The sequence below is a fragment of the Microchirus variegatus genome (genome assembly GCF_963457635.1).
Source record: "Microchirus variegatus genome assembly, chromosome: 12".
NCBI lineage: Eukaryota > Metazoa > Chordata > Actinopteri > Pleuronectiformes > Soleidae > Microchirus > Microchirus variegatus.
Genome location: NC_139813.1, coordinates 19,192,851 through 19,209,275, shown reverse-complemented (window position 1 = coordinate 19,209,275; position 16,425 = coordinate 19,192,851). Strand labels below are relative to the sequence as shown.

Here is a 16,425-nt window from a genome sequence, read left to right as displayed (position 1 = left end):
TGAGTCTGTTTCACTAGCTAGCTATCTACTGACTGCCAAGTCCAACTATGTGTATGTGTATGTGTCCCTTCCTGCTCCCCCCCCTTACCAGATATGAGCTCAGGGTGATTATTTGGAATACAGACGAAGTAATACTGGAGGACGATGATTACTTCACTGGGGAAAAGTCCAGTGACATATTTGTCAGGGGGTAGGTACAGCGGGTCACGGCAGTCTAGCCTCGTCCCGTGGGTGTGAGCTGTGTGTGGACTTCTTTTTTTTTTTGTTGCAGTTAACCATTATTTTTGTTTTTGTTCCCATTTTTTTTCTGTGTGCCTGTTTGTACCGTCTGTCTTTGTGGTGTGTCTCCTCTCTGTCTGTCTGTCTGTCTTGTCTATCTCGTCCCTCTCTTTTTCTCTTCTCTGGTCAATGCTCTGCTGGTGTCCAGCTTTGAGCTTCGCGTTGTTATTTGGAACACTGATGACGTAATTCTAGAGGACGATGGTTTCATGACAGGAGAGAAGATGTCTGACATCTATGTCAGGGGGTAAACACACACGATCCCATCGCATGGCTCGTGCAACTAACTCCGCCCACTTCTCTTCCCCTGTGAAGCCCTCCATTCATTTCTCTGTCATCTCTCCCATTATTTTTTGTTTTTCCTTTTTTCTATTCATGTAGCACGCAAACCACGCCTGTCTCTGTCTCTTCTATCAGCACGCTCTGAAATTATACTGAGTGGAAAACTTGTACAGTAAGGACTAAACCACACGAGCCTGTAATCTGACACACACGTCTAATCTGAGCAGATTGCCAAAACAATCTAATGACATCTTTACTGATACTTCAACATGGAAAACTGTCAATACAACACTGATACAGTATGTTAACCAGGTAGGAAGGAAGGAAGGAAGGAGGGAGGGAAGGAAGGAAGGATGGATTGATAGTTAGATCGGAAAGGTAGATGGGGAGGAAGGAAAGTTTGATAGGTAAGCAGTTAGGTAGGTAAGTATGTAGTCAAGAAGGGGGATGGATTGATAATTAGGTAAGAAAGGTAGGTAGATAGGTAGGAAGGAAGGATAGTTAGGTAAGCAAGGTAGGAAGGAAGGGAGGATTGAAAGGTATGTAAGTATGTAGGCAGGAAGGGGAAGGAAGGATGATTGATAGTTAGGTAGGTCAGTAGTTAGCTAGGTATGTATGTAGGGAGGGGAGGAAGGAAGGAAGGAAATATGTATTGATAGTTAGGTGGAAAGGTAGATAGGGAGGAAGGAACGTTTGATAGGTAAGTAGTTAGGTAAGTTGGTAGAAAGGAAGGGAGAGAGGGAGGATTGATAGTTAGGTAGAGAAGGAAGGATAGTTAGGTAGGAAGGGCAGGTAGATAGGGAGGGAGGGTAGTTGGGTAGGGAGGTAGGAAGGATGGAATGAGGAGTGGGAGGGAAGGAAGGATTGATAGGTAGGTCAGAATTTAGCAAGGCAAGTATGTAGGTAGGAAGGATGTATTGATAGTTAGGTCTGAAAGGTAGATATGGAGAAAGGAAGGTTTGATAGGTAAGTAGGTAGGAAGGAAGGATACTTAAGTAGGAAAGGTAGGAAGGGAGGGGTGATTGATTGATAGGTAGGAAAGGTAGGAAGGAAGGATACTTAAGTAGGAAAGGTAGGAAGGGAGGGGTGATTGATTGATAGGTAGGAAAGGTAGGAAGGATGGATTGATAGTGAGGTAGGTAAGGTAGGTAGGAAAGAAGGGAGAATTGATAGTTAGTTAGTTAGGAAAGGTAGGTAGATAGGAAGTATAGGTAGGTAGGGAAGATAGGTAGGTAGGTAGGTAGGAAGGAAGGATAGGTAGGTGGATAGGTTTGCAGACATAATATTTACATCACAATAAATCTATATTGTAATGTATAAAATGAAACACTTCTTGTGGTTTGGTCCTGTACTGCAGTTGCCATCATACAATACATCTTTCCAGGTATTAGTAATTAAATTTAAAACAAAAAACCATTGCATGTATATGCGAACAGTATGCATGCCTGTATGACAAAGTGTTTTCAATAACACTGTAGTTATTGCAGCCTGGATATTTGATTATTAATCTATAAGGTGTTGGTGTTGGTATGTGCTGGAGTCTCTAGTTCACTCCTGCATCTCTGAACAAAACTGGCGTCACCTGTGGATGTACAGTTCGGCCTCAGGGCTTTACAGTAACCTACAGTACAGGGCGCCATCCTCAAACACCTGGAGGATGATGAAGTATTTTAGAAATCAAAACCACTTGTGTTCTCGGCGATAGCTTGTGTTGTAGTTGCTGATCCCAATGTGCCAACATGATAGTCGAGGTAGAACAACAGATAAATCCAGTTGTCGGGATCAATCTGATGAGATTAGACGTGTTTGTGCCCTGTGAAACGGAGCCAAAACATCCCACTGCTTTCTCCCTGCAGACTAAAGACTATTAATGCACCTCAGTTGGCAAATCAAAGCACATTCTTTTCCATTTCAGTATTTACGAAGAGTGTGCAGCTTCTGTCCTGCTCACGCTGACAAAAGAAGCCGGCTCCACTCAGCTGTTAATGACGGCGCTCAGACTGACCTCACGGTCTGATCAGCTGATCTGCTTTCTGCATCCACACACTAAAAGACGAAACCATTTTTGTTTTCACGAATTCCTTAGGCTTTGCATTTGCATGGCTTTTTAAGAGCATTTATCTTAATATCACACACATGTTAATGATAATTTGCTATTGGGGAGTAACATGGTGTGTTTTGACCTATTAGCATCATCTCTCTTGTTCATAGACGTATTTATTCCCCCGCGCTCCCTTGTGAAATTAACCAAATTAATACACGGCAAATGGCAGACCAGTGCAAGTTTCTACACATATAAGTGCATGACTGATCGATCTATCCGCTCATCTCAAATGACCATGATCTTAAAGCACAGCTCTGGTCCATCTCTTACATGTCTGTGACCTCCCCCCCTCCTCCTCAGGTGGCTGAAAGGGCAGCAGGAGGACAAGCAGGACACAGACGTGCACTATCACTCCCTCACCGGCGAGGGCAACTTTAACTGGCGCTTCGTCTACCCCTTCGATTACCTGATGGCTGAGGAGAAGATCGTCATCTCCAAGAAAGAGTCCATGTTCTCGTGGGACGAGACCGAATACAAAATCCCTCCTCGCCTCACGCTGCAGGTGTGGGACGCCGATCACTTCTCCGCTGATGACTTCCTAGGTGAGGATGCCTAGAGATTGGATTTGAACATGTTTTTGCACCTCCTCTCTGATTGGCTGCTCGTTGTCTGACTTCTTCATCTTTCACCGCATCCAGGCGCAATTGAGCTGGACCTGAACCGCTTCCCGCGCGGTGCCAAGACGGCCAAGCAGTGCTCCCTGAACATGATCCGAAACGAGCACGAGCTTCCCACCATTTCCATATTCAAACAGAAGAGAGTGAAAGGCTGGTGGCCGTTCGTTGCCCGTGATGAGAACGACGACTTGGAGCTCACGGTGGGTCGTGAGATCAGGAACGTTCGGGGGTTTGAATCGGAATTGGTACTTGACAAATATTCATCGGAGAGACACTTGAGGGAGAACGAGAGAAAGTAAGATTAGCAGTCTGGAAAAGTGTCGTTTTCTAGTGTCTATGGATGCACAGCTTTCTGTCCTGCAACAATTTATCCTGAGTTTTAATTTGCCACAGTTGGTGTTGACTGGAGGATCTTTGACACTTGTGTTTGGTTGCAAAAAATAAATATAAAAAAAGGCTTATTTATTACAATGAAAGAATACGGTATGCAGCTCCTTTAGCCAATAAATAAAATCCAACTAAAACACTAGGAATTAAGGGAATAGGAAAAACTGTGTTCCCAGTCAGCCACACCTCCACCACCGTGCCTCCACCATTTTCTAATAGATAAATATAAATAAAAGAAAAGAATGTGATGTGTATTTGAGTTTGCAGTATAGCGTTACCTTTAAATAACATCGTCATTGTCGTTACAGGGTAAAGTTGAAGCCGAGCTTCACTTGGTGACAGTGGAGGAAGCGGAGAAAAGTCCTGTCGGACTGGGACGGAATGAGCCGGATCCACTGGAGAAACCAAAGTAAGAAGCTGTTACTGTATATGATGCAAAATACAGTATGTAGCATGTCAAATCTGTCACTAACACTCATGCAGCATTTTAAAACCAAGGTGTAGACTAGAATAAGGCACAGACCTGATTGAGTTAGCCTTGGATTCTGTTTAGGGGAAATCATTCGATACAGTGCAAAAACCAGAGTAATAAAAAGCGAACTGACTCTTCTTTCTGCACTGTCAAAAGGTCACTGTTACACTTTCACACTCTTTTCTCCCCTCCATCATCTCTTCAACTGTCTCCCTTCTGTCTCTCCCCTCCTTTGTGTATGTGCCTCCTCTTCCTCGCCATTCCTTCTGCCAAAACGTCTGCATCCCCTTCCCTCGTTTACCCGCTCCCGCCTTGGATAAAAGTCGCCCGGACACCAGTCTAATGTGGTTTCTGACTCCTCTGAAGTCCATTCGTTACTTCATCTGGCACAATTATCGCTGGCTGATCCTCAAGGCCCTGGGGCTGATTCTGCTGCTGCTCATGCTGGGCCTCTTCCTCTACTCTCTCCCTGGCTACCTGGTGAAGAAGATGCTAGGGGCCTGACGCGCTGGTAGCCTCCGTCCCCCTCCTCCCCCTCGCTGTATCTGCATTAACCCCCTCGCTCCTTGGATTGTCTTGTCCCACCTGTAGCACCTTCTCTTTCTGTGCCTGTGTTGTGTCTTACGTCACCCCTCCCCCCCCCCTCTCTCTTAACTGTAGAATAGTTTCCTGTTTTGCTGATGCCTTTTGCCACAAAGTGCCATCATCACACATTTATCACACATTTGTGACCAACCGTCCAGTTCTTCAAGTCACATCTGATCCTCCAATGATTTAATTTTGAAATTTCACAGCATGTTACAGGAAACTGTCAAAGGAAACTTTTATATAAGTCACATACTGTGGAAATGCTTCCTTTGAAATACAAAAACAACATATAATATATAATATTGTTGTATTTAAAATAGTGCTGTCCATGCTGTGCTGTGACCGCTCCAGTTCGACTGTAGGCGCGCTAACGGCGCTAAAAGGAGCTAATGCAGCTAACGGAGCTAACTGGTAAACGGCGCCTGGACTCCGGTGTCGCGGCACGTAAACATGACGTAATTTTTTCCGATCAGTCGTCATGGAAACGTGTGATGCGTTAACGCGCGTTGACCTATTGCACAGCACTAATTTAAAACTAGAAAAGCACTCGGAGAGCGCAGACCTCCGCCAAGGCAGCTCAGCCCCGCCTGCCCTCCGCCCACCCATTTGGCATATATCAATGCTAACATATAACATCAAACAGCGAGTGTTATAACCAGTGATAGCGCCTACGTATCACGCCCAAAATTGAATCACTTGTTCCTGATTTCCTGGAAATGTCCACAATGTCCGTAGCTTTTCGAGTTATGCTGCTCACTATCAGACAGACAGACAAACAAACTCCGGAGAAAACATAACCTCCTTGGCGGAGGAACTGTTGCAACATGAAAAAGGACAAGCAAGAAACTAGCAATTATTATGTGTTGATGTTGACATTATACAGACCAGAAGTTAGTGTAGTAATATATCAGTTATATTTCCAAATTATACTATTGACAACTGGCTAATTTCCCATTCCCATTTCCCCTTAATTTAAAAATAACGATTAGCTAAGCATATTTAGATGATACTATCTATAATTTTTAAAGGAAATCTCATATATAGGAAGTATTTGGAGCTGTTGGTCAATCATCCATCATCCATCCCATCAACATTGCCATTGTGCATACGTTTCCAGAGTAAAGCTTTTATGTGATCTTTGCATCCTGCGAGACATGAGCATGCTGTTTTTACAAAGAAATTCAACTCACTAATGCAACATGGCGCGTAAACCACTAATGTCAACTCTTTTACTCCATCCATGTCTCATCCCACCTCTCTCTCTCTCTCTCTCTCTCTCTCTCTTCTCTCTCTCTCTCTCTCTCTCTCTCTCTCTCTCTCTCTCTCTCTCTCTCTCTCTCTCTCTCTCTCTCTCTCTCTCTCTCTCTCTCTCTCTCTCTCTCTCTCTCTCTCTCTCTCTCTCTCTCTCTCCTCTCCCACCACATTTGCACCTCCTCCCTTCCAGTCGCCCAGACACCACCTTCCTGTGGTTCCTGAGTCCGCTGAAAGCCATCCGCTACCTGGTGTGCAACCGCTACAAGTGGCTGATCATCAAGATCGTGCTGGCCCTGCTGCTGCTCATCATGCTGGGCCTCTTCCTCTACAGCATGCCCGGCTACCTAGTCAAGAAACTGCTGGGGGCCTGAGAGGCTGCTGGGATGGATGGATGTATGGATGTGTGTATGGATGGATGGATGGGGTATGGGGGAAATGCAGGGTTTCTCTCTCTCAGTCTCAGAAAAAAAGCACCTTTGAGGTCCAGTTGTATTTTGTTGTTCTCTGTCTAATCCACTCCGATCTTCCTACGTAGCTTTGCCGCCTTCCATCTTAGCTCTAAGGAGAGAAGAAAACGCCTCTGCAGCAACACTAACCATTACACTGTCTTTACTGCGCTCCATCATTCTTTGAACTGAGTAAACAGCAGTTAGAAAATTTGTGTGGGAATTTAAGCAGCGTTACATGACACTGAATGTTTCTTTGTGCAGCCTTTAATTGATGTATTTATTTATTTATTCATTCATTAATGTATTTATTTATTTATTAAAGGTCCAGTGTGTAATAATTAATGACATCTAATTGCAAGTATAGACCGTCTATAAACAGGTGGTTTTACGGTTTGCCGGATGAGGCCAACCTGGAAGTAGCAACCCATTGAATAGCCACAAGGGGGCGAGCTAGCTTGGGAAATTGACCCTACATTTTTCCTGAGAAGCGGACACCTGTTTAATTGGGTGACTTTTTCCGGCGACTTGTGTGAATTTCCTGTGGGTTAACTGCAAATCTTGAGGCTTCAAAGTGGGCGTGTCAGGGAACTACGGTGGCCTTTGCACACCAGAAAGGATGTGGTCATACAACGAGCGCTGACGAGGTTCTCAGAGATGCAGATAATTTAAATTTTTATGTATTTGTGAATATGTGCGCGCTAATGGCGTTAAAAGGAGCTAATGCAGCTAACAGAGCTAACTGGTAAACGGTGCCTGGACTCCGGTGTCGCGGCACGTAAACATGACGTCATGCGCGTCTTTTTCCCGGTCAGTTGTCATGGAAACGCATCACGTGTTAACCTAATGCCCAGCACTTATTTTAAAGCAAATAAACACTCATATAAACATATAATAAACTACATTTCTGCCAATAGACCCAAATGTTACCTACTGGACCTTTAATTGACTTACATTTCCCTGTTTTAGTGGTCAGACACTTGCATGGACACTCCATTTAAAGTTAACGCTGTAATGCTTCCCATGACTGCTTCTGATGTACATTAATATGGAACAAATTGACAATATTTTTGGTGATACTTTGCTTTAACCCTGGTATTTAGCCTTTATATAAAACCTATATATTGATAAAGGTTCAACACACTATAATGTAGTTGTACGCACATGTAAGGACAACGTACAGCATTTGCAAAGACGTTTATCCTGTTTTCTCCTCGTCTTTTATTTTTCCACACAAACACATTATTTTGTGCGATAAACCATTAAATGTTTATACCCTGCTTTCAAATGCTATATATCGGAGATTGAAGCAAAGCGTTACTATTTTTTTTTTCTTTTTAAGACTATTATAGCTCTTGCATTCTTTGCACACTTCAAGAATAATCATGAAGAAAGAAAAAAAAATAGAGATGTCTATTTTCCTAATTATATTCAGTGAAACGTAGAACAAGATAAAATAAATGATTGACTAAGCTTTTTACCGAGTTAGTTCAGCTGTAATGTGTAAGCTCTCGTATCAAAGCAGTTTCTGCAAATAATTGAAAAAAACGGATGTATTACTATTATTATTATTATTATTATTATTATTATTTAACACAGCCTTTTCTCCCATAAAACACTCACACACTGTGTAAATGATTACATGTTTCACAACGGGTAAAAATGTTCACAGGAGACTCAAACCAAGGTCAATACTGTTATCTACCTAAATGTAAAGGTACATCGTACGTCAGTGTGCATGCATCATTGTGATAACTCAATAGCGGTCATGTGTATCGGCATGACTTGGTCTTTCCAACCCAACACACCAACTGTACTGTCCAAAGTTACAGCTCATGTAATCCTGATCCTGAGACTGCGGTTCCGTCTACACGTGAGATGACATTGTTTGCCGTTGTCCATCATCCCCCATTTTTAAAAACAAAAAAACAAACAAAAAAAATCTTGCTTGAGCTCGACTTTCTTTGTGTTGCAACTCTGTTTGTGAGTCTTTACCGATTACTTAAAGTTACTGGTTGCACTAAATTTGCCTGTTTTTACGAAGAATTTTGTGAATTTCTATCTGTTGAAACGTGTGCGTGTGCGTGTGTGTTATTTATTTTTCTTCTGTTTTGACAATTTGAAATAAACTGAATTCCAAGGACGACGTGTCTGAAATGATTTAACTTTATACGAGAAAAAAAAAAAAACTACAAGTGTAACACGATTAAATAGCACATTTATTATGACCCACAAGTGTAGTAATAGTTTTACAGACATTGATCATGGACCTGACCGTAAATGCTCTTTTTCTGCTGATTCCGTATTGATTATGTAATCTGCAGTTTAGCTGACCTGTGAGGGAATAAAATATGTCAGATTATTAATTTCTACTCTGTTGACTTTTAAAGAATTATTTGTACATATATTCAGGGTGTTATCAACTATCATTTAGTGATGATTAATCGTGATTATTGTTTTTGGAGGCTTAGCTGAGGTTTTAAGACTTGCTTTATATATATATATTTATTGTACATATACATATATACATAAACAGATATATATAAATATATACACATATATATGTATACATATACCTACATACATATATATACATATACATACATGCATATATATATACATATACATACATATATATATATATATATACATATACACATATACATACTGTACATACATATATATATATACATATACATACATATATATACACATATACATACATACATACATATATATATACACATATACATACATACATATATATATACACATATACATACATATATATACATATACACATATACATACATATACACATATACATACATATATATACACATATACATATATATATACATACATGCATATATATATATATATACATATACATACATGCATATATATATATACATACATGCATATATATATACATACATGCATATATATATACATATACATACATACATATATATATACATATACATACTTACATATATATACACATACATACATATATATACATACGTACATACATACATGCATATATATACATATACATACATGCATATATATACATATATATACACATATACATACATACATATATAATATTTATATTTTAACAATATTTTCAAATTATGTAATGTTACTGAATGACTTTAATGTTATTCCAAATATAATTTATTTAATGTACCAGTGGCCCGAACCATCCATCTGTTGACCAACTAACCCTGTCATCCTTAAAATGACTACTGCATCATACTGTGTTGTGCTACACTGCTCTTATTTGTTTTCTCCACTATTGATGGCTCGCTTCACATACTTGCGGGTTGAGAGATTGTTGCAGCAGCATCCTCAGCTCTGCGTTCTGCTGCCTCAGGCTGTCAGTCTCAGCGTCGAGCTCACAAATGTCTGTGAGAATCACGCTGGATAGACAAAAAAAACAAAACAAAAGAGCTTTCAGTGAGAGGAGGCAGTTAATTTTCTCGATGTGTTTGTGTGTGTGTGTGCAGTTGTTGCTCACGTGTACTGTGTTAGTATTTTCTCTGCTTCTTCCCAGAGTTGGACTTTGCTATCAGGAATGACGTTGGCCAAACTTTCCCAGAAGGCTTTGTCCTCTGAACTGCCCCGACCTTCTGTGTGCAGAACACTGGACTGACATGAGTTTCGCCTGAGGAAGGAATAGAAGCATCCCATATTGTGATTGAATACATGGACAATTAAAAAAGGATAAGAATGTTCAGCAACATGAATAAATATGAATAATTTACAAATACACTGGGAAAGAAAAACGGATCTAAACTCAAATTAAACCACTGTGAGTAGAATGTGAGCTTATAAACAATGTTGTTTGTGTATCACCTGGACTTCATGTACTGATTGAGGAAACTTTTAAGAGCAGGCAGGACACGGTTGGGATGGATGAGGTCAGAGGTCGGATCAGATTCCAGAGCAGCTGCCTCATCGCTGGATTCACCCGTCTCATCACAGACTCTCTGCAGAGATGGTTTAGATCCAATAATGTTGTTCAACAAACATTCAAAGCCCCATAATTTGCACAAGACGACTGTCATGACGATCCATTCACCTCGGTCTGCTCTCTCTGCTGCTGTCTGTACTTTAGGAGGAAGTGAGCCAACCTGGGTAAATCTTCCTCTTCAATGCCAAAAGACTGGAAGAGGAAAAGAACGACTGAGCTGTGATCCAGTTAAAGCAGTGTGAAAATAAGCAAAAAAGCATCTGGTCGTGAACTCACAAAAAGAAGAGAACCCAGTTTTATAGCAGTCTGTTCTTCCTTCTCCAGGGAAGCCAGCAGCGTAGGGTCGTCCTCCATCAGGAAGCCCTGACAACACGGCAAAGGAATTCTGGGCTTGTACTTTCCTTTTATGCATATCCAATACACTCACAGCTACAGTCAGGCTGCCCCCTTTTTCTTCAAGTGTAAAAGCAGCAAATTGGGACACATTAAAAACGTCCATGTGGAAAACATCAGCTGACCTGCAGCTACTGTTGTGTTCACCCTTCAAAAGGAGTGAAGAGGAACGGAGGAATCGTCAAACATCATGAGAAATAAAGACTCCTTGTGTCTGTGCATTACATCTGAAGGTACAAAAAAATTATCTATCTGCACCTCTAAAGCTTACAGTCTACGTTTTGCGACAGGTCTTGTCTAAATAATGAGGTTACTAGGCAACCAGAGCAGACTCTGGCATATTAAAACAGAAAAATATGAGTACTATTGATCTTCTCATTAAGGTCCAAGGAAAGAAAAACAGCTGATTGCATTTCCCAAAATGTCAAACTGTTCTTCATATAATGCACACATACACACACACATGCATTGTGCATTACAGTTCAGTAATGACATGATACTGTTATGGTTACAGGGTGAAATACTGTGGTAATACTAGCTTATTTTTAAAGTAATATCAAGGTAATAACTTGTTAATAACTATGTATGTGAGTGTGGTACCGCCATCTACCAATCATTGCAGTCAGTAGAGTCTCAGCTGTCGAGCAACCACGGGTTGCCAGTTACGTTACAGAAAACGAAACCTAAAAGACCTTTTGGCATTTTGAATTTGAACGTAGTAACCGTTTTTGGGCGCATTCTTACATATGGCACCTTTAACTCAGTAGAAATATCATGAATGTGGTGGAGAAAACAATACCTAAAATTCTCTTAAAACAGTTATTCTCTTAATTCTCACCACTTCCTCCCACAGCAGCTCCATCACTTTTGTCACCGCCTCCGGCGTCGGCGTCCCATCCTCCAGCTCCGCGTCACCTTCGCTCTGATTCGCCGTCCCTCCCCACATGTCCGCGCTCTCTGCATCGACCTCCGTCTTCATCCTCCGGCTGCTGCGCCGTAGAGACGGTTCTGTGCGGTGCAGCTGGCTCTGTTTCTCAGTAGTGTGAAAGGAGCTGGAGGAAGCTGTGAGGGGCAGCGGAGGTCGCGTCCAGGTCACTCCAAAGTGCTGCCTGCAGATCAGCGAGTCGATTTCTAAAGCCCTCTCGGCCAGTTGCCTCACCTCTGCCTCGACTGTCGCCCACATCTCCTCAAACGTTCGAGCATCGGCAACAGCAATCTGCCTGCATGAGGAGAGGAGTCAAAGACTCTGGTGTGCAGCCAAACAAATGTCATGCTACACTCTTAGAAATAAAAGTGCTAAGTAGAAACATATAAGGTTCTTCGGCTTGTCCTCATAGGAGAACCTTTCCTTTATTCGGGAAAGGGGTTTTAAAGGGTTCTCTGGATCAAAATGGTTCTTACTGGAACCATCAGTGTTACCAAGAACCATTGAAAAACCTTTCTTTGGGAAAGGGTTTTTCAGATGCAAATGGTTCCAGGTAGAACCTCAGCCCTTGTAGAAGAACCCTTTTGGAACCCTTATTTCCAAGAGTGCACTTAACACAGAGCATAGTTATGACTCACCTGATCTTCTTCTGTAGACGTTCGTACTGCTCAAAGCTTTGTTTGTAGTCTTTGCTTAAAGATCGGCTCGTCTTACTCGACTGATTGTTGGGTTTGGTGATTGTGTTTTTCTTCTCGTTCTGCAGACTGACATACAAATCTGTCACTATAGAAACAAAGTAATTCAAGTGTTGCATGTGTTTGCGAGAGAGAGAGAGAGAGAAAGAAAGACTCTGTGCTACCTGTCCACCCTGCTGCTCGTAAGAACCTCCAGTTCGTGCTTTTCCTTGAATTGATTCAGTCTAACGACGATGATGGAGGCCAATGTCTGCTGATGCTCTCTCTCCAGAACCTGCAGAATGGAGATTTAAAAGAGTGAGACATTTAGCAGTGGAAGAGGAAATCGAAAACTGAATCTAGGAATAATTCAGAGTTTGTGTTCAAACCTGCAACTTTGCGTTCTGTTCGATCTTGGTCGCAGTTTGCTTGTCCATAGTGTCGAATATAAGGCTGTGAATTTTCCCTTCATACTCCTCCACCGTCTTCCTTCTCTGTGCCAGCCTCTCTTTCTAGAAATAGATTAGATATCATTAGATATACAGTGAAGATTTATAAGACCTAGAATCTATCTGTGTATGTGTCTCCTGACCTCTGTGTCCCAGAGCTTCTTCATGTGTTGTTCCCAATCACTCATGTCTTCAGTAAGTAGGCCTTTGGTTTCCTGTCTGTTAACACACTGCCAACAACATAAGCACAATCAGTAGAAAAAAAGAAATAAGGATGATAATATGATAACAAACCAGGTATCTGTGACATGGTTAGCAGCTCTCTGAATGTGTTTTTTTGGGCCCCAAGGTGCTTTGAGTTGAATTTAACATGCGATAATTTAAAATATATATTATAAAATTGGGCATGTGCAATTTCTACCTTAATTTAGCCTAAGTTTTGTATGTATTTGGTCATTTACAGTCCAGTATGTAACATTAAGAAGGGTTTATTGGCAGTTATGTTTGCTTTATTGTATAAAAATAAATACAATTGACAATATTTGACGAAAACGTCATACTGTACTATGTTGTCGGAAATGTGACAATTTTTTGGGAAAAAAAAAAATTGGTCCAAAATTTGACAAAAACGTCATACTATACTATGTTGTTGGAAATGTGACAATTTTTTGGGAAAAAAAGTTTTGGTCGAAAATTTTACAAAACGTCATACTATACTATGTTGTCGAAAATGTGACGATTTTTTGGGAAAAAAAAAAATTGGTCCAAAATTTGACAAAAACGTCATACTATACTATTGTCGTCCAAAATTTGACAATTTTTTTGAAAAAAATAATTTTAGTCCAAAATTTGACACAAACGTCGTATTATACGATGTTGTCCAAAATCTGACAATTTTTTTGAAAAACTATTTTTGGTCCAAAATTTGACAAAAACGTCATACTAAACTATGTTGTCGAAAATTGGACAAATTTTTTGAAAAAAAACATTTGGTCCAAAATTTGACAAAACCGTCATACTATATACTATGTCGTCCAAAATTAGAATTTTTTTTTGAAAAAATAATTTTAGTCCAAAATTTGACAAAAACGTTTTATTATACGATGTTGTCCAAAATCTGACAATTTTTTTGAAAAACTATTTTTGGTCCAAAATTTGACAAAAACATCATAATATACTATGTCGTCCAAAGTTTTACCTTTTTTTTTTGAAAGATGCTGCTTGACCCAGATCTGCTCGTACCTGTGTCAGGGCCAGTTCCTCCCTGTAGGCTTTGGTCAAAGTCTTGATCTGGTCTTCCATCCTCTCCAGCATCAGGTCCCGCTCCTCCGCCTGCTTCTTCAGGTCCTTCACAAAGTGATCATCTCCGAGCTTCAGCTCCTGTGCAGGCAAATAATTTTTTTTTAAAGACAAAGGCAAACGACACAAAAACATAACAGAGCGATCAGGAGTTACCTGTTGTAGCTCATCGATGACTTTCTTCTTGTCCTCTAACAGATTAGTGAGCAGCTGCTGCTGCTTGTTCAGATCTTCCTGCAGCTCCTGAGCGACCACCTTCTCCTTAGTCGTGGACCACCCTCTTGTTATCTCCTCAAATTTTTCCTGGCTGGATTTCATATCATTTTCCAGCAGCTCCAATCTGCACAGATTGGTCCAGACATTTAAAAGTGTCATCTACATGGTAGAGGATTTGATTCAAGGCACTTTGTTTTTTGTTTTTTTTTGAGAAATGACCTCATTTTGCGAGCCTCCTCCAGTTCCTTCCTTCGCATGGACTCTCTGGCGTCAGCAGCAGTTTGGATGTTGGTGACTAATGTAGTCAAGTGTCTCTGAAGGTTGGTGATCCTCCGAGGAGAGACCTGCTCACATTAAAGAGGACGGTTTGAACTCCCGCTGTGGCGCTGCGGATTTTACATTACATTCATCCTAAGTGGGTCACATTTCAGGCGTGTCTTATAGTGGAGTAATACAATTTGACATGGAAGCAACTGATTAAAAAATATATTTTTTATCCTTAGGGTAAAAAGGGTATACATTTACATTGTTTCCTGTGTACATAATATATTGCCCATGTTGTGTTTACATGTATTTATCCCACTAGTATTTATAATGCATGTTTATTACCTTTACTTTTGTTTATTGTGCCGCTTTAAAGGTGCCATATGTAAGGATGTGGCCAAAAACGGTTACTACACTCAAATTCAAAATACCGAGGTCTTTTGGTTTCCGTCATTGTAGCTCAGACTTAACTGGCAACCCGTGGTTGCTCGGCAGCTGAGACTCTACTGACTGCAGTGATTGGTAGACGGCGGTAGGTGGCGCCACATGATTTCAAAAACATAAACATTTCTTGCAGTCTGCAAAAGATTTTTTTAATGTGAATATTTTGGCTGTACTGTTGTTGTTGGTGAGTTCAGTATGTTATATGAATATATATATGAATATATATATATATATATATATATATATATACATATATATATATATATACATGAATATATATGAGTCTCGGTGACATATTGGGAGGACTTTATGGCCAGTTGCTTTAGATGTATTACATACTACACCTTTAACACTGTAAAACGCTAAAACTTTGTGACTTGTTGTCCTATATAAAATGATATTAAAGAGTAAATACATTTAGTTGCATGTAAAATGATGACCTTTAATGATGAAACTGGTCCCTGACATGAGTAAAACACAAACCTTTTCTCTTTCCTGCAGCAGTTTCTCTGACATTTCTCCACTGAGCTCCACAGCAGGGTCTTTGTCATCCTCTAGTGTGAAAACCCTGCACGTGCACAACATAATCACTGACTGTTTATGTTTGAAAACATACAAATATATACATTTCGACCTCTAAAAACACAATTATTACTCTTATTACACACCGTGCTACATAATAACAAGTGTTTGGTAACATTAAGGATTAAATTACCTGCTCTTAACGCCAACGTTTTCAGCTTCAGACGTCTTTTCAGGATCCATATTAACTTCTTCCATGCTCAAACTTCGCTCGGTGAAGTTTATCGACACAAACGGTGACGTATCGCGATGATTCGGGTCCGGCAGAAAAAGTTGTGGGCGCTCCAAACGCAGCGCGAGCTCCGTCAGTGTTTCTACACCGTTGCTATGGCGACGCAGCATCAATTAGCATGTGACGACTGCGGCCTTCAGGGACCGCGGGAAAAATGGGGATTCCGTAGTCATTGCAGTGATTAATAACTGAGAAAATCATATAAAACCATATATTATGATCTAAACGCATCTAGTCAACACAAAATTCCAGTTATTAGAGGTGATTTAACTTTACATATACGCTATAAAACACACTAAGGTATTTGGATAAGATTCAATAGGCCTCATTATTGTTTTATGAGATTATATTCCAGTTTTAATCACCTAATTTAAATGTAATGGTCCAAGTGTTGTTTATTTTGGGTAATTTCTGTAGAGAAAACAACTCTGGCAGTTTAAATTATGGGACTAGATAATTAGATAATTTTGTCTCGTGTGTGGTTCTTGTAAAATTCCAGCATAGACAAATACTGGGTGACCGCATCTTAGAATCTT

The 16,425-nt window shown here is 40.4% G+C and overlaps 2 protein-coding genes across 3 annotated transcripts in view; one reads left to right on the top strand and one right to left on the bottom strand.

The window, feature by feature from the left end:
* The window catches only part of otofa (otoferlin a), a gene marked incomplete at both ends in the record, with an annotated part of 67,518 nt that extends 61,164 nt beyond the window's left edge, over positions 1 to 6,354 (top strand). Inside the window, 5 exons of one of the 2 annotated variants that reach the window (XM_083899142.1) lie at positions 92 to 190; positions 2,966 to 3,207; positions 3,304 to 3,482; positions 3,978 to 4,078; positions 6,174 to 6,354. In XM_083899142.1, coding sequence (XP_083755268.1) covers positions 92 to 190; positions 2,966 to 3,207; positions 3,304 to 3,482; positions 3,978 to 4,078; positions 6,174 to 6,354 — 802 coding nt within the window. Of the gene's footprint in view, positions 1 to 91; positions 191 to 2,965; positions 3,208 to 3,303; positions 3,483 to 3,977; positions 4,079 to 4,464; positions 4,646 to 6,173 lie in introns of those variants that run through there. The other variant, XM_083899143.1, reaches the window with a different exon arrangement.
* Positions 6,355 to 8,754: 2,400 nt separating this feature from the next.
* On the bottom strand, positions 8,755 to 15,999 carry drc1 (dynein regulatory complex subunit 1 homolog (Chlamydomonas); the record flags this gene model as incomplete). The annotated part of the gene is made up of 16 exons (XM_083898572.1): positions 8,755 to 8,763; positions 9,755 to 9,857; positions 9,956 to 10,102; positions 10,294 to 10,427; positions 10,520 to 10,603; positions 10,688 to 10,774; positions 11,643 to 12,024; positions 12,368 to 12,493; positions 12,589 to 12,698; positions 12,793 to 12,915; positions 12,996 to 13,082; positions 14,095 to 14,232; positions 14,308 to 14,491; positions 14,587 to 14,711; positions 15,559 to 15,643; positions 15,791 to 15,999. 16 exons carry the CDS (start codon positions 15,997 to 15,999, stop codon positions 8,755 to 8,757), a joined length of 2,133 nt encoding a protein of 710 aa, XP_083754698.1.
* Between the last annotated feature and the right edge of the window lie 426 nt (positions 16,000 to 16,425).